Raw genomic sequence first — 21,821 nt, 5'->3', positions numbered from 1 at the left:
ACCATAGATTGTTGAACACTTCTAGGTATGGAGAAACATATAACACTCCCCTTGCTTCTCCTAGTCAATCCTTAGTTGTCATTTGGCAGGCTCAAGCTGCCACGAGCATGGTCCTAAACAAGTTCTGAATTGGAATGGTGGAAGAACACAAGATTATTATGTCCACCTGGTGTATACTGTCAAGGGGACCTTTTACTTTGCCTATTCCAGGCAACATACAGGTTCTCATCAAGGAGTGAGTTTCACTTTTATGATATTTTTAACCATCGTGGAGTTGGGCCTTGAGAATTATACACCGCTGTTCTCACACATTGTATCATTCTTGGCAAATATAAAAAAGCTGCTATGTTGCAAACAACAGATATGACATTGAGAACATGTGCATCATTTATCAAAGTATCAGAAAGACAAAGTGATTTCCATAGTAACTAGTTTCAAACCTGCACTGGAAAAAAACACAGTTGGTGGTTGGCAAAAGAAATTGTTAGTGTTTCCCATAGCTACCAATCAGGTTCTCATTTTCCGACCTGCATGAGCAGCACAGATAGTTCTTAATTCAGGAACAGTTTTAAATGGTTCTTTATAGTTCCTCATTGCAATTTAATGAAATAATTGACTTTTTCCCATAATATGTTTATGTAGCTGAATATATATTTTCTTCTTTGTCTTCCAGCTGGAACAACGTATATTTTTAGTAAAGGAGGAGGACAGATAACATACACGTGGCCCCCGAACGATCGGCCTAGCACACGCGCAGACAGACTGGCGATAGGGTTTAGCACGGTACAAAAAGAAGCAGTATTGGTTAGAGTGGACAGCTCTTCAGGACTCGGGGACTACCTAGAGCTGCACATAGTAAGTGATAAAACATTTATTTCCTACAGCATTGTTACATTGTGCCTGTCTAATGTTCTGTGGCTGGGCTTAAGGATTTTAGAATTGATGTGCCAGTCAGCTAATGTCTGATTTGATTAAGGGGCCAGCCATGACTCACCTCTTGAGATGTATACAAATGACGGCAAAATGATTAGGTCCCTGCAGCTTTTAAAGATGCACATCTACAGCATGCTTATTATAAGATACACTGAGAAGGTCATAGCAGATGCCAGATGTTAGGGGAAAGGAGATTAGAGTTCATCCATTATAACAAGACTAAAAAGGTTAAATATTTAAAGGGTAAAAGCAAAACTGGAGGATCTTAAGGTGAAATGCAGCTGGGTTTCTGTGCTCATATTCAGGGTTGGATACACATTCTATACTTCCTAGCCCCAGCTCGGTTTTACTACTTCTTCCTACCACTCCCTTTTCTAGGAGAAGAAAAAATGAAAGTGACCATTCATTCAGTCTGCCTCAGTACACCTGGAACCATCTCCTAGAGCAGTAGTCTCCAAACTGTGGCCCATGGGCTGAATGTGGCCCTTTGCTTGCCTTTATCCAGCCCTTGAAGCACTATTTCTTCCACTGACCCCAGTGTTTAGGCACCATTCCTCCCACAGACACCAACACTGGTGCATTATTCCTCCTCTGAATGCCAACAAAGGGGCACCATTCCTCCCAGTGATACCACCAATAAAGCCAATGATGGTGCATTGTTTACTTCCACTGACCCCAGGGAATTGAATAATCCCAATATCCATAATCTGCCCCCCCCCCCAAAGCCTGAAGGACAGATAACTGGTCCTTTGCTTAGAAAGTTTGGAGAGCCCTGTCCTAGAGCATAGGTTTCTAAACCTTTTCTGTATGAGGATTACATCGTATATTTTACAAACATTTGTGGGCTGAGAAAAATTCCAACCAGTGTCCTCCTTACATCGGGTTACTCATTAGAGTCCCCCTTAGATTAGGGTCCCCATCATAGTCCACCTTGCATCATAGCCCCCATCACAGCCCTCCTCTACATCAGGTCCCCATCAAAGTCCCCCTTACAACAACATCCCCAAAAGAACCCCCCTTACATCAAGGTCCCCATTAGAGTCCCCCTTACATCAGCATCCCCAAAAGTGCCCCCTTACATCAGGGTCCCCATCAGTGTTTCCCATACATCAGAGTCCCCATGAGATTCTCCTGTTATATGGGGGGGGGGTAAACTAGCGACCATAGGCAGCCTCTGTTAACTTTAATCCTCAGTCAAGTCTCCGTATACGTATATGCCACTGACGCTAGCCGCGGGCCAGACAAAATATTGTAGCATGCTAGATGTGATCCGTGGGCCATAGTTTGTTGACCCCTGACCTAAAAGATAAGACAGATCATCACATAATTATTGCTGTGATAGCAATTCATATATTAGTGTAAGGAAAAAGAGGGGGGCCCATACCACGCTAATTCCATCAATGGAGATTGCATTGGCTACTTTCAGGCAACAAGGCAAGATGCCTGTACCCTTTTTTTGTACATAAGAATATGTGTTTGTGATAGGCATTGGGCATGGCCTAAAAGAAGATATGTAAATATAGTCTAAGCTTTTGCAGCACATGCTGCACACATATGCCCTGTACTCACAATATATTCCTTAACTACTATACAACAAGGACAAATTTTACCTATAAACACAAACCTAAGGATTGTCTTTTTCTATGAAAAAAAAAAAAAAAAAGAACACGAACAAAGAGCTTACACTTTGTCTGAGCCTACATTTTTGTAGTGTCTGAATTGCAACAACAAACAATGCAGGGAGCAGATTGAGGCAACCCTTTTTGGAGCATCCCTAGCCCCTACTTTTATAAAGAACACACACATAATGCTTGTTGGGGCTGCACTACACCTGAACATCCTGCATGTTGACTTTCACAGTGCTTTTCTTGGGCACTATGCAAATGTAAAGCCGTCAACTAAAGGGAGCCAGATACTGTACTATGCTGTTCGAGCTATTGGATTAGTTGCATTTGCTAGCACCATAGCTGGGCTGGTTATTGGGGACACAGCATGGATTTGGGGGACACTGAGATTTTGTTAAAATCCTGGCACAGTCAAGCAAAATCCAGGACTGTTGGAAGTTATGCATAGTCCCTAGAAAGCTATTGGAGGTTAGTTATTTGAACTGGGATACTGCAACACAACAATGCTTACTAGATATTACTAAAATACTGGAGTTTAATAATAAAACTGTGCCCAGACTATGAATAATAAAGCAGATGTGTATTCTTAACAAGCTTTAAACTAAGCCCTCATTCACCCATGTAGCTATAGATATTGTTGAGAAATGGTCAAGATGGTTTTAAAGCTCATTTGCTACTTGGTAAAGTATGACTAAAGGCAACTAGGTAACTTGTTTTTAGTTTTAGAGATGGATAAGAACAGCTGTCAGGTTTTTATTGCTGCCCTTGCCCCTATTACAGAGTTTCCCCTTCTCTATTGGTCCCATTTAACATTGTCCCTAAGGGAGGAAGAGAAAGTAAATGAACCCTTCCAATGGGGACACTTGTTCTAATGACCCTGGTGACATTATGGAGGGATTTCCTCTTACTTCTTGATTTGGTTATGGGACGGGAAGTGAAGGGAAATCTCCCCACTGGGAAATAAATGGCAAAAAAAACTGACAGCAGTTACATATCCCCTACTCTACCCAAAATGTAAAAAACAAACGTTTGGCTTTAGTTCTACTTTAAGAATATAAGAATACTTTAATGTCCATAGTATTATTATTATTATTATTATTATTATTATATAGGATTTATATAGCACCAACAGTTTGGGCAGCACTTAACAAATGAAGGCAGACATTACAGTTACATTACAATTTGGTACAAGAGGAATCAGAGGGCCCTGCTCGCTAGAGCTTACAATCTAGGAGGGAGGGTCAATTGATACAATAGGTAATAGCTGTGGGGGATGAGCTGATGGAGGAAGTAAAAAAGTGTATTAGTTGGAAGCAGGATAAGCTTCTTTAATGAAAGGGGTTTTCAGGGATTGTCTAAAGGTGGATAGATAAGGGGACAGTCGGACATATTGGGGTAGGGAATTCCAAAGGATGGGAGAAGCTCTGGAGAAATCCTGTAGGCGAGCATGGGAGGAAGTGACAAGAGAGCTAGAGAGCAGGAGGTCTTGGGAGGACTGAAGAGATCAGCATGGTTGGTATTTTGAGACTAGGTTAGTGATGTAGCTGTGGGCAGAGTTGTCGACGGCTTTGTAAATTATTGTTAGTACTTTGAATTTTATTCGTTGGGTGAGTGGAAGCCAGTGCAGGGATTGGCAGAGAGGGGTGGAGGACACTTAATGGTTGGTAAGGTGGATGAGTCTTGCAGCAGCATTCATGATGGACTGAAGAGGAGATAGTCTATGTAAAGGTAGTCCAATGAGGAGGGAGTTGCAGTAATCGAGGTGAGAGATAACCAGGGAGTGAAGTAAAAGCTTGGTGGTGTCATTAGTTAAAAAGGGGCGCATGGGCACAGGTGCTCCTTAAACATAACAAAGGTTTCCTTTCAACAACTATACTAGTACAAACAGTAAAACCACTCATCAATCACTCACGTAAACTAACATTAATATATCTATAAACTATAGCTGTGTTTTATTTTTTGGTATATATATCACATAAATGCGATAAAAATATCTACCTTGTAACTTCTTTGCTCTCTGGCTGTGTGCTCATGTTTAGATTATATTTTGGAGAAAAATGGTTTAGTGAATGTTGAGTTCCCTCCGGACAGCTTGGAGATTTCAAGTTTTCAGATCCTTATTTGTTTATTTTCCATTCCAGCCCGCTTCGAAAGGTTTGTGATTGTGTTATTTCTCCCAAAAGGGATTCTGAAGTTGCTCCTCTGGACCATCTAACAGCGCAAAATGAGAAAAGTGTGATTTCAAAGTTAGAGTGTGAGATAAACGTGATGATCAGGGAACTTGGTGTGTTTCCTCCTTCCAAGCAAAGCTTAGTCAAGGTTACAAACCGTGCCGTTCAGCTGTCCCTGTAGTAAATGTTGATTCAATACACTCTTGCTTTATGGGAAGTCTAGTTAACTAGCCTGGGCAACACATTTTCGTGTAAGCTTTTGTCACTATTAAAAAAAAAAAGTCTACAGTCAATAATTCAAGATTTCCATCTTCGGGATTTGGAAAATCTCACATAGCTCTTGAGTTCCACTGACAGATTCTTTTGTCTGGATCTCCTGGGTTGTCTCTTATTGTGTCTATGTATGACAATCTGATAAATCCAGTCATTCTATGGAACATAATAAAAATCAGACCTTTTTTTAGAGCTCTTTCTGATAATGTTCCATTATATTTGAAATGAAAACAAATATATTTTTTTTGCAAGATTTTAACACTTCCCTTTAGTAAAGCTCAACCTGGCAAAGTGACAATATGAATTAAATGTCAGCTAGAGGTATCTGCAAGTACCTTTAGTTATCCTCCAGCATGACGTAGAAAGCATGGGGTGCTTAATATATAAATCCCAAACCAAAACACCTTTCCAAACAGAGCAATGTTTCTGTTGGTCAGCTAGCCTCGTCTAGCATTAGGGGATGTAATAGGGGGAAGTAATAGAGTAAAATATAAAACTGCAGGGTGACTTTTTCAACAGGAGCTCCTCCATTTTAGATGAAAGATAGCTAAAAGTTTGAGGCCATACAGGCAACTGTAGTTAACCCCCTTGGTCTTTTTTTCATCAGGTTTACATTTACTAAAAGTTAACTTTAAAACATGCCTGTGATTTCCTAGGTTCACTTTAATGCTGCCACTGCAGATGCTTATACGTACCTACCCTTATTTCTACTGCTGCTTCTGGGGAAGTCTAAATGTAGATGAACCAGAAGGAGGACCAAACAAATGTTTAGGAGACCAGAAGTAGTTTATTTATAACCCTAGTAAACAAAAGCAACTACAGAAGGCAACCAACGCTTTTCAGGAGCCAACCAATCCTCCTTCATCAGAGCTTCAGCACTTGCCAATGTGTCTAAAGGACTCAGAGTAAAAACTCCTGGAAAAATCTATTTAAGCAGGGAGAATGATCAGTAAATGAGTGACATTATTATGCAGCAGAGCACACAGTTTCAATAAAACAATAAATTACTTCTGGACTATTAAACATGTAATGCTACTTCTGGGGCAACAATATTTATATTACTAAATTTGGGTGACCTCTTTCCCTGGGGGGGCACACATTTTGTGGAGAGCTGTTGAACCCAAGGCCACTGGGCTCAATCGAGGCCCCCCCCCCCCCTGTTTCTGTTAGGCTTATGACCTGTATCTAGCACCTTACCCTAACCTTCCCTTGGCTTTAATGAAGAGACATTCTTGATAGTCCCAGATGCAGGTGACCATGTGGCTCACTGCCCATCCTCCTGCATGACAGTGCTGGCGCTTAGTGAATGGCAGTTCAGGCACCATGTATGGTCATATGGGGGCAAGGTAGAACCCTTGGCCCTTTGTGGGCTCCGGCTAGATTGACTTGGAACTTGCATAGGTCTTGTCTTCAGTCCTGTGAACATAGAGGGTAAAGGGTGAAAGGAAAGTCAGTACAAGCAGCTGTGGGGGCCACAATTGAAGTGAACCTGTTGCTTTTTTTCTACATGGTTAATGCACAAGTATCCTTTTAAATATGTTGTGTATTAGTTTTTTTTATCAGATCTGTTTATTTGTCGTTTCTCATCAAATCTAAGAATAACTGAACAATGATCTAAGTCAGGGGTCTCCAAACTTTCTAAACAACGGGTCAGACTTGATGAGGGCCAGACTGTGGCCAGCAGGAGTAGTAAATGTCCTGGCATTGTAACAATCCCATCATTGGTGTCAGTAAGAGGACTAGTGCTCCAACATTGGTGTCAGTGGGAGAAATAGTGCCCCATCATTAGTGTCAGTGGGATGAATAGTGCCCCATCATTAGTGTCAGTGGGATGAATAGTGCCCCATCATTGGTGTCAGTGGGAGGAACAGTGCCCCATCATTGTATAGAATGTTGGTGCTGCACTGCTAGAGTGATCGTATAGTACTTTATAAATATTGTGTGAAACAAAATAGAAAAGAAACACTATGGAGTTCTGAGATATGAAAGTGCAAACAAGTGATCAAATAATGTGCAACTCCGCACAAATATATAAAACCCTAGGAATTCATATAATCATGTTTGCAGAGATGCACATTATTTGATCACTTGTTTGCACTTTCATATATCAGCACTACATAGTGTTTTTTTTTTTTTTCTATTTTGTTTCACACAATATTTATAAATATTATAAATTGTATTTTATTGTATAATATAAATACAGCGCAGCACCAACATTCTATACAAGTTACATATTACACAAGTTGATGATAAGCTACCAGTTGCCTGCAGCAGCTGGTCATCTAACACCACCTTATCCCAGTTAAAGTGATAGCCCAGGAGTATACACTACACATTAATTAGTGCCCCATCATTGGTGTCAGTGGGAGGAACAGTGCCCCATTCTTGGTGTCAGTGGGAGGAATAGTGCCCCATCATTGGTGTCAGTGGGAGGAATAGTGCCCCATCTTTGGTGTCAGTGAGAGGAATAGTGCCCCATCATTGGTATCAGTGAGAGGAATAGTGCCCCATCATTGGTGTCAGTGGGAGGTATAGTACCCCATCATTGGTGTCAGTGGGAAGAATAGTACCCCATCATTGGTGTCAGTGGGAGGAATAGTACCCCATCATTGGTGTCAGTGGGAGGTATAGTACCCCATCATTGGTGTCAGTGGGAAGAATAGTACCCCATCATTGGTGTCAGTGGGAGGAATAGTACCCCATCATTGGTGTCAGTGAGAGGAATAGTGCCCTATAGTTGGGGTCAGTGAGAGGAATAGTGCCCCATCATTGGTGTCAGTGGGAGGAATAGTACCCCATCATTGGTGTCAGTGGGAGGAATAGTACCCCAGCATTGGTGTCAGTGAGAGGAATAGTGCCCCATCGTTGGGGTCAGTGGGAGGAACAGTATGCCAAAGGCCAGATAAAGGGAAGCAAAAGGCCACATTCGGCCCCCGGGCCACCGTTTGGAGACCACTGATCTAAATGAAGATTCAACAGCATCAATGAACTCTGTATTTGATTTTCAGATGGAAGTTTGATCAAACTAAAAGACCAGAAAGAAATTCCAAATTTGAGTTCTTTCAAAAATTTAGAACAAATTAAAAAAAAAAAGGTTCATGTGTAGCTAGGATTACCCTTGTTCTCACCCGTTACTATGGCGTTCTTTGTAACTGTTATCCACTTGTCATTCCTGTAAAGGATTCTAGGGGTGGAATTTGAATACAGGTTTCATCCTGAAGCTGAATTCTCTATGACAGGTCCTGGTGGGCTTGCAGCCAATTGGCTGATATTATGACTCCAACACTAGCAGTATTTAAGCTCCCCACAGGTACTTTAATCATTTATCTTCCGTTGAAGGCTGCATGATTAGTTTTTGGCATAATTACAACAAAAAAAAAAGAAAAAAAAAAAAAAAGCCTTTCAACAAGAAAACAGCTAACTTGCAAATTATAGCTTCTAAAAGCCCAAGGTTTTTGTTTTGTGTGTCCAACATTTTCAGTATATCATACTGATAACGGTACAGCTTATGCAAGATCAAAGCAGGAAAAGCTCTTATTGCATTAAAAGGACACTGTTTACTCTTCTGATTGAGTCAAAAGGAGTTCCTCAAAGAATGGGACTTTGAATGGACCATAAACAGTGGTTTGAGTAAAGAAATACAAATTTATTGAGACATAGAAAACAAATGAAAACATAAAAATGAAGATAAAATCAAATACATATCTTCATATTTATGTTTTCATTTGTTTTCTATGTCTCAATCAATTTGTATTTTTAGACTCAAACCACTGTTTATGGTCCGCTCAAAATCCCATTCTTTGAGGAACTCTTTTTAACTCGGTGTACCAGGGATGTGGACCATAACCTGTCTATCCAGGTAGTTGGTCAAAAACATCTTTACTCTTCTGATTGAAGACTACTTAGATAACTACTTAGAAAAAATAAATAAACACAAGCACACTGCAATATATATTTATGCTCACATGTTCATAAACCTGGCAATTAAAAGGTACCAGATCTAAAAAAAAACACATTGTTTATTTCACTCATAAAAAAATATTTTTTATTTTTCGAAACGTACGCCCAAATTTAACTACCTGGCTACTGTGGCCACTTTAGATACAAGCACTGCTTAGTTGGGCTTTCTCTTGAATGCATACCTACATAAGTTGTGTGTTGTCTAGGCAATGCCATATTTGTGCAATCAACGATACAACAACTCTGCATGACTCAAAATAATAGCCTAAAAGGGAGAATTAAGCAGATAACTATTTTCCATCTTGTAAGGGCCTGAGCCATGTTAATATCTCATATATTTCTAGAGCACGGCAATGAATAACAAGTGATGATAGCGGAGCTGTAACCTTGATGGTTGATCTCCCGTTTGACAAGTGTAATAAATGAGTTTTCTATTAGGCAAGTCTGTGCAAGGAATGCTCGGCTGAGATTTTCTTGGACAGTATTTGATCCAAGATTGCGTTTGTTCCTGGAACCCGGCATTAAATTACCAATGCATATAGTAATTCAGTTTTGTGAAGAGCAATGGCTGTGGTTCAAGAAATCCTACCTCTCGTCCGTCTAATTGTATATGTAAATCGATACAGCAAAGTAAATAGAACTTAGGAAGGAAGCTGTGGAAGTATACCTTAGAGGTGCATCTAGATTGCTATTATTTAAATAGACCCTGTCACCAGACCATTCATTTCAACCATCGTTGTCCCATAGGATTAAGCGTGTATTTAATGTATGTTTTGCATGCTATTTACCTGTAAAAGCATGCCTTGTGTAGACATTATAAAGCCCTGATATTGCTGTTGGGTGCCACCATCTTGGGTGTAATGACATATTTAAAGCTGTCATTCAAGTAAAAATGCTATAGAATCCCCCTTCAGTTTCCCCCTGGCAGTTACTTGAAATATTATTTAGAGAGGTAATAGGAGCAGAGGAGCTGGGCCAGCACAAACAGTAATTAGACACTCCCAGAACATGAGACATCTTTAAACAAGGGAGCTGTGGTAGGAAATTGACTCTTTAAAAAGTAGTCTAATTTGCTAGAAAGTTCAGAGTGCAAGTGAATAATGTTAAAAATAATTTATGTAAACGAAATATGCTTGAAGTGTCAAAACTGATTACTCAACTGTTGCTGCGTGTTTTCAATTTCTGCCCACCTGTGGTCTTTAGGATGGCATCTTGCACTACTGAATTGTTAAATTAATTTTATATTACAGAGAATAAAGCATGAGTATAGGAACTATACCTTATGTACCAGGAGGAGTAAGAATCCATCGCTGGGCTTGCTGAGTCTGGAATTCATAACCAGCAGGAAGACCTGGCCACTGGAATCCTCAGACACATACGATTCCAGATGCTGTGTCAGTCTAGCAGAATCTAAAGACTGGGAAAAAAAAAAAATATATATATATATATATATATATATATATATATATATATATATATATATATATACACATTTCTGCATGGATCATTGCACTTTGCTCATTTTGTCTTGTATCAGTTGAAGGAAAAGTGCCCTAAGGGTCAGATAAAGGCAAGCAAAGGGCCGCAGTTTGGAGACCCCTGCCTTAGGCCATGCCTGGTTCAGGGTCAGAAGCTTTGTACTAAGTTCAGTCTTTGGCCTCTTAGTATTGAAACTGAAACTGTTGCCTCCATTAGGTGAATAGTGCTTTTGAGAATTATATACTCTTTACAGAGTGGGGAAGGCTAATAACTCTCATATTTTCACTGCTATTTTTGCACCCATAATAGAGATTTTTCTTCACTTCTTGTTCCAGTGATACCTTGTTACACGCTAACAAAATGGCATCATCAGCATATAAAATAATAAAAAATCTCCCCATGGGGGTACAGCTAGAAATAGAAACCTGGCAATCATTCTAGTCCTACGCAAAACTTAAAACAAAAATGTTTGGTCTGGAATTCCACTTGGCAATCATCATGTGCAGAGTGTGAAAAGCCAAAACAAAAAATTGACATCAATATCTCACGTACCTGACTAAGCTGTTAGATGAAGTAGAGTGTTTGTTGAATCATTGTAGTTTTTTATTTTTATTTTCCTGGTTCAGACCTGTTCCACTATGCTTGCTGTGTAAGAACACAGTTTCACCATCACATGTTTCCTTAAAGACAACGCGGAAACCATAAATTGCCTCTTTCCCATACAGATGCAGTTTTTGTAAAGTTTGGTTTTTACTTTGTAGATACATTGCAAAGAGAGATCTTAGGCCAGTTCCTCTTTACATAATCATACAATTCTGTAACCTGAAGCGTAAGATGAGCATAAACATATTATTTTATGGACAACGCTCACAGCTAATTGTCACATGACCATTCGACTAGATACTTTACACTTTTACTATGTTCCTTTTACTAGCACAGCTTAAATTGTAATTAGATCTGCCTTCTCCATTTTCATGAACAAAGCCTGTGAAAGCAATTATCAATATGAAATCCACTTATCGTTATTGTAGGTTTTCCTGCCATCTGATATTGGGAGCTGCTGGGATTAATCTGGGTTAACGACCATTTTATTAAACAGCTAGCTGAAAGCTGGTTGATATTCTATCTTTAGTCATTAATCATAAGTAATATTTCATGAATAAGAATGGCAAATGTACAGTATATTATAATTGTATAAAGTAGTTCTTTTAAAGCAGAGTACAGATAGATATAAGATATAAGATATATATATATATATATCGATATATATATCGATATATATATATAGATATATATATATATATATATATATTGATATATATATAGATATATATATAGATATATATCTATATATATATCTATATATATATATATAGATATATATATAGATATATAAAGCAGATTGTAATAGATAGATAGATAGATAGATAGATAGATAGATAGATAGATAGATAGATAGATAAATAGATTGATAGATAGTAAATATCAGATATTTTAAAGTGCCTCAACACACCTTTACATTGTTTCAACAATATGGAGAGGTAACCCTAAGATAACCCCAAACTTATGGGCATGTGCTGAACCCAGCTTCTCCCCCATGCTGGCACTTTCCTCGATATGCAGTACCTGATCAACCTATTATCAGGCCTGAATCTTGTCATATGAGGGTAATACTCCATACCATGTAAATACTAACTTTGAGAAAGTTGGTATTGGTATGGGATGTTCGAGGGTTCCAGTGGCAAAGAGGTGAAGGGAGGATGTGGCACCTTAGGTTGCCTGATGTCCAACTACTTTTCTTGGCCAAGAGTCTACAGGTAATCTTTAAACATTAAGATTGAACAGAAAAAGGAGTTACTTTAGTAGGTTCTATCACAACATCTTTTCAACTGAATTAGACCTCCATGATTAAGTCCCAAGGACGAGGTGAAACATGTTGGAGTTGTGGTCTAGATGAATTGTGCTGAGGCTGCTTTTACGTGCTAACCACTCGGGCTGGGTGAAGTATGCAGCGGCTGGGATATCTCTTCCCATTTTTGCAATATGCTTTGGGTCTGGACGGACCTTTCCTCAGCCTGCACCCTCACTAGCCAGCGGACCTTAACAGCCTGAGCGGGGCCCCTTAAGCATTTATCATGGGTCACAGAAAAAGGAGTTGTTACTCAAGTGGTCTCTATCACAAAATCTTTTCAACCAAATGTGACCTATTAGTGGCAACTGGATAGAGTACATGTAGCCAAGTGAGGTTGTATACGGAGATAGGCAGTGCAGCCTATGCCTTAGAGTGAAGCCTATGGGGAGTTATTGTTAGGCTACAATCATTATGGCAACCCAGCAACTCCCAAGGGCCACGAGAAAATGGCAGCAGTCACAGTGGGTGATTAATAGATGAGCCCATGCTGGATTTCCCAGACTTTGTTAAAACAGGAGCTGCTGATCCTTGTAGTGATAGTTTTTGCATAGGCCACAAGTCAAGACAAGGGCGATGCTGAAAAGCATGTACATCAGTGACAGTTTCAGGTTGGAATGGTTTAGCAGGCAAGTTGTGTAACTAACAATAATGGTTAAGCTTGTTCCTTTGGGAAACCGCAAGACATGCTACCTAGTCTTTGTATCTTACCAACTACCTAGTCTTTGTATCTTACCCCCATCACCAAGTAATAGCCTAATTTTCCTGAATTTGACCTCCTTAATAGGTTGTCTGCTCAATGTTCTAGCCTGTCCATATGACTCACATTAAATAGACCACTATATACTGTACTTTTATATGTTTTTGAAATCGTTTAATCTTTTTTTTTAAATAAATGCCTGTTTTTTTTTTTTGCGAAAATCTTGATAAAATAGCTTTGCATCATGACTGCTATAACTATTGTTTTATGAAGGATGAATATTTAACAAAGCCTGCATCCTGCCTTTAAACATTGACCTGCGCCCTACAGCACTCGGCTAGTAGGGATCTTAATGAAATGCTTAATGCCTAGGGAACAAATGGTGGAATTTAAATGTCACAACATCATACCAAATAACTGTTGAGTGGCAAGACCAAGATATGAGTTGAAGTATTTTGTTGTGGGACATAAATTGTCTTAGAGAAAAGAAGAAAGAATGAAAACTTGGTCAAGTATATTTCTTTGTATGTACGTTGAGTATCTGAGCTATTATTCTCTTTTTAGTGGATGAAAAGTATAAAGTGCATTTTGTTTCAAAGATTGTAAATTATGACCAAATAGAACAATCAATTAGACATTATTCAACACTTCATGAATCATGCATGTTACTTCATAGTGGAACTCAAGAGTATTTATCTTGTTGAGGAAGCTCAACAATGACAAAAAATGTAGACCTTGCCCAGCGTCCCCCATTGTCACATAAGTTTTTCTTGAACAGATAAACATTGGACTCAGGCAAAAAGAAAAGGAAAGTTTTATTGCTTAACTCGCAGATACTTCTGACTGTTCTGCAGCATTATAGTCCATGGAAAACTTGAATGGCAGGGGGAAGTTTTTTTAGGGTTAAAAAAAATTAGTTTTTCTATTTTATAACTAAAGCGGCTTATGAGTCATCAGAAGTGCACATTTTATTCTGCAAATTGTCCCTTTTACAAGAGCACTAAAATGTCAGTTTTAGTATAAAACATGATGGCATCATTAACAAATAAAAGAGAGTCCTTTTTCAAATATGTATTTTTTTTAAATGTAATACTACAAAAACAAACTAAATGGAAGAAATTATAAAAAAAAAAGTATGCATATGAATGATAAAAAAAGTAGTTTAGGAAGAAGTCTATCAGAGCTAGTTAGGGTTTTCCATGGGTTTAATTTGGATAGAATAAGGAAGTTATAACCCCTGTCTTTTTTCCCCTTAAATTGTAACTAAACCCAGGACCCTGCATTAGATATATTTTGTCTCCCACAGTGCACAGAACATGGAAATGCAATAGTTTTAGTAAATATAAACTGCTAAATACATTTTCTCATCAGCGGCATATAGCAGACTTCTATCAGTTCCTGATTAAGCTTGTAGGAGGAGTTTTCATACTGCACTGAGCTGTCCTATCAGGATGCAGGACCCCTGACCCTCTGTCTGGACAGTGCTAATTGGCCCTGTGCTGATCACATGCACTCTCCCAAGAAAAAAAAAAACTCTCCAGCAATACACACCAAACTGAGCATGTGCAGCCTGACTCCAAAGGCTCTGTGTTATCCGGACATGTTCTGGAGACAGTGGAAGAAGAGGAGGATCTGTGCATACAAGATCAAACAGCCTTTTGACATAATGCAGAGGATTAACCCCTTAGGTTCCTCAGTGAGTATAACAAGCATGCTTTACAGCATATACAGACTGATTTTACTGTTGTGTGTTTAGTAACACTTTAACTATATGTTCCATAGCCAAAACAGCAAGTGTCTCCACTGGGATACATGATAACCATAAACAGAACCAATAAATAGGGTCAATCTCCCTAACAGGAGCACAGACAGTGCCTTTAGTTGTACTTAAAATAGAACCCACAAAAAAAAGTTGTATTTGATTTTTTTTATTTTTATGATTGGCTCTCCTCCTACAGGCACTGCTGTCAGTACTCCTGATATACAGTGAAGGATACAACTGTCAAACTGAATGCTCTTCTGGTGTAACTTTCAAGTATGGGCTTTCAGCTTGACATCTGGACTATCTCTGTGTATAAGAAGCTGCTGTCAGTGCTTCTGTTCCAATGTAGTCTGTGGGGCTGGGCTGTCAGTTTGACAGCCAGGTCCAACTCCATGTCTGATTGGTTTGTATGGGTATGGATTGTTGGCTGGTGGGGCATGCTGAATGTAGTTGCATGCTCATTGCTGCCTATAGCTGCATTAAAAATGCCTCTACTTTCCCAAGTTCACATAAATCAATGCCACTGCAACAAGCTCTGTTCATTTACAATGATGGCACAGCAGGTTACCCAGTGCCCAAACTGGGAGAAGAACATCTATGATCCTAACTCCGTAATAAAAGAACCAAATGCATAGGTTCCCAAATCCGCCTGTCTTCCAATTTCCCACTATCGCTAAAGTCCAGTTTATAAAATATGGAGGCAGGTTAAAAATAAACATCAAGCTTGCCTACTTGCCAAAAAACATTTACAGATTATTCCTGGGATTTATTGTATTTTCAATTTCTTTAATCCCCATTTTCCTTATCCACAGGCTTTATCAGCTTGAAATGCAAGCTCAGCTGTTTAGCGAAAATATGGATTGAGACAAAGTTCAAAATGGACAATACTGTTATCTTTAAAAAGGTCCCGGAGTGTGCTGAATTTGTGAACCCGCATGTACGAGCACATGGCTGCTTTGATAACCTGTAAAAGAATGAATAACTGCTTCTTGTTATAAACAGATAATACAGGTCAGCGAGGCCTGACACCACAAGCAGTCACTGAGATTGCTGTGTACGGAAATATTTCCTGTTGTAAGTCCAATCTCCGGAATTGTATTTTTTATTTTGCCCATATATTGTCAGTGTTTCTGCTTAGTTTGTGGCAGTAACATACAAACGATATCATCCTGTCTGGCTTTAGATCATCCACTCCCTTTCAGTGGTCTATTTGAGCAATATACATTTTCATCACTGCAGAAAAAAAAAATTCAGCTGTTAAAAGAAGAACCATATTTTGTCCGAAATGATATGCATCATACATTCCAATTACATTTGGAGGGGAATTGAGATGAAATCATAGCAAAGGCATGACTGAAAAACATTTTTATTTGAACCTGAGAATATTTTGGATATACGCGTATTAGTCCTCATTCATCAAGCTGTAGGGGTATTTTATTGTACAAAAAATAATATTTAATGTTTCATCTAGTACAATGAACTTGCAAAGTTATAATAGTAGACAAAAAGTTCAATAGAAATAAGGGAAGAGGAATATTCAAGTTGTGATACTTAAAAGAAGCAACGATGCCAGTACAAGTCGTGCCGTGGAGTAGATCAGTCCATTAATGCACTTGAAAAAGGCACTAGTGGTTAGTGGTCAGCATCTAGTCCTTCAAGGGTTCTTCATTAGTTAGGCAATACGTATGGCCAGATGGGTGGCCAAAGGAAATATGCAATTGGTGCATTTTCTGGGAGAAAAACAACAAAGTTATACTGAGGGAAAACTGAGAGGAAAAGATGGGAGAGAGATAAAATCAGGAAGGTGGGGAGAGGGGGAGGCTATAGGGATGTAGGGGGGGGGGGGTAGGAGCAGTAAATCCCATGGTGTCAGCCTTGGCAATGTACATAGAATGGGCCATTGTTCATATTGAAAGATGGGCACGATCAAGGCATGGGTGTCTTTTATAGTCCAACCATGAGCCCCAAATCTTAAAATATTTAGAAGGAGTGGCAGCAAGTATAGAGGTCAGCTTTTCACATATCATAATTCCTATGAGACTTTGCTTGACCTCAGCCAAATTTATCATCGGTGGTTTCCAAGCCCTAGCTAGAGTTTGCTTATGTTGGGGCACTTTAAAGTGTGCTTAAAGTAACCAAGTCAAAGAAGCCTGGGTTGTAAAAGACCATGTTTTCAAACCTGTCTGCCGCTGCCATCCACTGCGAAAATTCATCCCTTCCAAATGGGTGGAATAACTGCTCTTCTGGTCACATGTTGTGATTTCTTCCTTTGGCCCGTATTTCTTGTTGTGACATAGAAGTTGATGAGCTTGCTACGGGAAGAACAGATAATCATCCAACTAAAAATTTTGAATATCTGAGAAGGTCAGAGAGCAGCAAAGCATTGGCTTTCTAATACAGTGGGTAATGGATAGGTAACTATATATGATCTTCTTTTACAGCACAGGCTTCTTTCAAAAGTAGTCCTGTGGTGACAGGGTCATTTAAGGCATGTCAAAGTGGACTCTCACTCAGTATAACAGTATATCATGTTAGCATGCCTTAAAGTGACACTAGTAATACTTCATATTCCCATTGCACGTGTTCCTGGATGAGCTCTCAAGGTTTGGGTGCTGCAGCAACAACCAGCTGGATACTGGTTCAAGTCACAACGTAGATATTTGCCAGCACACCAAGGATCGGCACAAAGTGGCGTCCAAACGGGTAGTTTATTGCATGATCCCAACACAAGAAAGGTGCAAAGTTTCGGAGTCATGCAGGACCCCTTCGTAAGGCAATAGCTTGTGATCATGCAGTTAACTACCCTTTTGGACACGACTTTGTGCCGATCCTTGGTGTGCTGGCAAATATCTACATTAAAGTGACACTAAACGCAAATTTTGCCTGGGTTTCTTTCTTTCATTCATTCTTTCTTTCTTTTTTTTTTTTTCCTTAAAAAGTCCATGATTTCCAGGCTTCTTTTTTGTCTTGTGCAAAATTCCTACCCTCCACTGATGCACCTCATTACTATTCGTGTGAGCAAGCAGAGCTGTTATTTCTGGTCACATGCTCTGCTCCATGTGTACTACAAATCCTATATTGCTGACTGTGTCTGTAGGTCAGGGGGTGAGCAGGAAAGGGTGACTACATTCACATATACAAGGAGGGCATGGAGCACTGACGTAGCCACCCTAGAACAGGAAGCCTGAGAACAGCAGAAAAATACAATAGAAATCACATTCTAGTTATATTTAAACGTATTGCAGTTATTTTATTTTATAAAAAAAGGGGGGGTTTTGTGTCAATTTAAGGCGTCATAGCTAGAACTATGTGTGATGGGGCTCCATTAAAGTAGTTGTAAAGGCTGAAGGTTTTTTTTACCTTAATGCATTCTATGCATGAAGGTTATTTTACCTTCATGCATCCAATGGCTCCCGCTGCTGTCAATTACAGCCAGGGAGGAGGGAGCCGGGGCAGGGCTGAGCCCCATTCTGTGTGTCTCCATCCCCCTGCCAAGTGCTGTCATAGCAAGCTGCTTGCTATGGGGGCACTCGGCGGGATTGTACGGCCCAGGGCGCCATTGGGGGACATGAGAAGAGGAGGATCAGGAGGATCGGGACTGCTGTGTGCAAAACCATTGCACAGAGCAGGTAAACATGACATGTTTGTTAATAAAACAAAAATATTAACCTTTAGTATCACTTTAGCCACTAAGGAAACCCCTCCCTTTCTAATCATGATTCCTAAGATAATTCTATTGATATATAAAATTAATTGATGTCATAGATATGGTCCCCAACTAAATGCTGTACATTAATTCATTTGCCAAATGCTGGTGCTACCTATATAAATCACTATGTATCTAGACAACTCTGGGTTCCCTGTGCCTCCAATAGCAGTCGTATGGTCTGCTATGGCTATAGTTATACCCATTTGTTTAACAGACAAATACAATACCAGTGTATACAACATCACGCTCATGAGAGAAGCTGGTGTTCATAGTTAACATCAATCCTTCCATACCTAGGCCAGGCTTTTACACGATATGCTTCTAGGGTAGAACATACACTAACTCGCCCATTGTCAACCAGGGTTCAGTGGACCTCTAAGGTTCCTGCAGAGATTTCCAATCAGTTTGATGCTGTCTTCAAATTTCTAGAGTCATTTGGCAGAGCCAGATTCAGGACTTTATCGCTGTTTGTAAGGTTGACATTCTGACCACCACTGTAAAAAGTTTGAGAAAAGCTGCATAAACCTATTAAATACATTACCCTTTTCTTGTAACTGGTGTTTCGATCATAAGGCTAAACATATTTAATGCCTAGTTTTATCAAAACCGCTATTTATCAAGATGCATATTGCAGGGAAGTTACAGAAAGCCACACAAATGGTGAGAAATAGCATACCTATAGCAAAATCACACTCCGTGTCATGTAATTTCATGCAATAACACAAGCTGCAACACAAAGCCTGGAAATGTGACAGCATGGTGTTGAAGTAACCTATACTTAGCGTAAATGAATGAAAAATAATGAATAGCCAGATTCCGTCAATTGCCCGACTAATATTTATAAGGCGAGCGGCAGGAATGTGCGCAGTAAAGCTTAACATTTCTTAATTACTGTTAACGTTCAAGGAGATTGCTGCTATACAAAAGCGCTGAATAAAATGGCCATAAAATAGAAAAAGGTCACTTAACAGCAATGCTGCAGCACATGTCCTTGTGGAAACATGGCTGTTAGAAAGCAGATAAGTGCACTAGGCGGCCCATAATCCACAGGGGCTTGTATTAAGAAGTTAAGTAGTTAAGTTCAGGACTTTACAGGTTGTGTGTAACAGCAGTTTGAAGGAAATTGATAAAAAAAATGGTTCTAAATTGCAGAAGGAGAAATTTCAGAAGAGAGAACTAGGGGTCCTAAGGGTGTATCAAGAGGACCTTCCACTTAGAAGAAAAACGCTAATGCACTGGGGTGTGTTAGTTAATCTGCACAACTAAGCAATATAAATATAAATTAATATTTTAAGAAAAATTAGCTACATGGACTCAGTTAGTTGGAGTTTCCCCTGTAGCAGGCCTACTATCAGCCATAAGCACCAACACTTTGTTGGTGAACTCCATACAGCCTAATACACAATTGAAATATATATACGATATATATATATATATATCTATATTTATATAACAGTGGAACCTCGGATTACGAGCATAATCCGTTCCAGGAGTATGCTCGTAATACAAGGTACTCGCATATCAAAGCGAGTCTTCCCATTGAAGTCAATGGAAACGAAAATAATTTGTTCCGCATTGACTTCAATGGGTTGCAAAACCGCATGCGGCCAGAGGCGGGGGGCGCCAGAGAGCCCCAGAAACAGCCGAAAAGGCCCGAGCACACTTCGGCTGACCTCGGCAAACCCCGGAAAGACTCCGTTCACGAGCCTTTCCGAGGTTTGCCGAGGTCAGCCGAACTGTCCTCGGGCTTTTCTGTGGATTTCCGAACGCCGACGATCGGCGCTGTTCGGCTCTGGCGCCCCCCACCTCAGGCCAAAAGTGGTGTGCAGTACAACACTCGCAAACCGAGTTAGGATTTTTAGAAATACAGTGCTCGTTTTGCGAAACGCTCGTTAACAGCGTTACTCGCAAACCGAGGTTCCACTATAGATATAGTTTAATCGTCAATGGATTTTTTTAAATGTCCATCCATTATTATTATACTACAGGATTTATATAGCATCAGCAGAGCTTTACAATGTAGAGGGGGGACAGTACAATTACAATACAGTTCAATGCAGAAGGGACAGGATGGCCCTGCTCGTGGAGCTTACAATCTAAACGGAGGGGGTACAGAAGGTAATAGCTGTGGGGATGATCTGATGAAGGTGGCTCTGATACAGTTCTTGGGTGGAGGTGGGGTAGGCTTCCCTAATAAGTGAGTTTTCAGTGATCGCCTAAAGATGGACAGGGTAGGGGCTGACCAGACATACTGGGGCAGAGAGTTCCAGAGGATGGGAGAGGCTCTATAGAAGTCCTAGAGGCGAGCATGGGAGGGGGTAACATAGGAGCTAGAGAGCAGGAGGTCTTGGGAGGAGGGGAGAGGACGATTTGGGCGATATCTGCAGTTGAGGTTGGCGCTGTAGCTGGGGGCGATGTTGTGGATGGCCACATAATGGAATCATCATCCATTATAATAGATCCATGATTTACACAGCTCTGCCACACAGCACAACGCTGACTGGTGGGTCACCTGATTTTTCTCTGTTGCAGTTATGTCCTTCCCCCAGCCTGTGACTGGGCAGTAAAAGGAAAAGCAGTAGACTGATGAGCTCATCCCTCTGTCACTTTGCTCTCTTCACGTATCAGAATGCCACTTGTACTTAATGAGCACTCCAGCACAACTCACACTCTCTGCACAGCTGATTTCACAATCTTGCATGCAAATATGCACCCGCATAGGTCAAGGCCCACCCACCAAGAGGCCGCACATTTGCATGCCATTGGCGCCAAGAGGTTAAGGATCAGTAAGCTGCAATTTAAAACATTCTTGTTTTGGGGCCTAATATCACTCTAAAATCTTCAGTCTGATGTCTAGTGAATGTGTCCAGGGATTATAAGCATGTGAGTAAACATGATTACGTCTCCAAAGAAATGAATGGACAAATCATCTACAATAGTTTTTTTCTGTTTTATCTACTTTAATCTTATATACAGTATGCTATATTAAGCAATATATTTAGTTTGGGGTTTATGAGGATCAGAGGTCAGCAGAGTTTGGTGAGTGAGGTCCAACGGGGAGAACTTTGGGAATCACTTTAATAATATTTAGTTATTTTGTTTGCAATATAAGCAGCAGCAAAGGGAAATCACCCAGGCTTTGATGGACTATGCCATTTTCTGCCCTTGTTTCATCCTTTGAGACACAGAGTAGCAGCTACAAGGGCAGTCAAGGTCGAGGTGGACATACTGAGGAAGAAACATTTAGTTAAAGAACTGATGAAAACCCGCTGTTCACATAGATTGAATACTCTAAATTGC

The 21,821-nt window shown here is 40.0% G+C and overlaps 1 protein-coding gene across 22 annotated transcripts in view; it reads left to right on the top strand.

Annotated features, from left to right (window-relative positions):
- The window catches only part of NRXN1 (neurexin 1), a 1,909,081-nt gene that overhangs the window by 1,494,902 nt on the left and 392,358 nt on the right, over positions 1 to 21,821 (top strand). For all 22 annotated transcript variants that reach the window (XM_073628543.1, XM_073628542.1, XM_073628557.1 and 19 more), the window contains one exon: positions 674 to 855. In XM_073628543.1, the coding sequence (XP_073484644.1) occupies positions 674 to 855 (182 nt within the window). The remainder of the gene's footprint in view (positions 1 to 673; positions 856 to 21,821) is intronic.

The sequence above is a fragment of the Aquarana catesbeiana genome, linkage group LG04, assembly GCF_042186555.1.
Source record: "Aquarana catesbeiana isolate 2022-GZ linkage group LG04, ASM4218655v1, whole genome shotgun sequence".
Lineage (NCBI taxonomy): Eukaryota > Metazoa > Chordata > Amphibia > Anura > Ranidae > Aquarana > Aquarana catesbeiana.
This window is presented reverse-complemented; position numbering and strand designations above follow the sequence as displayed.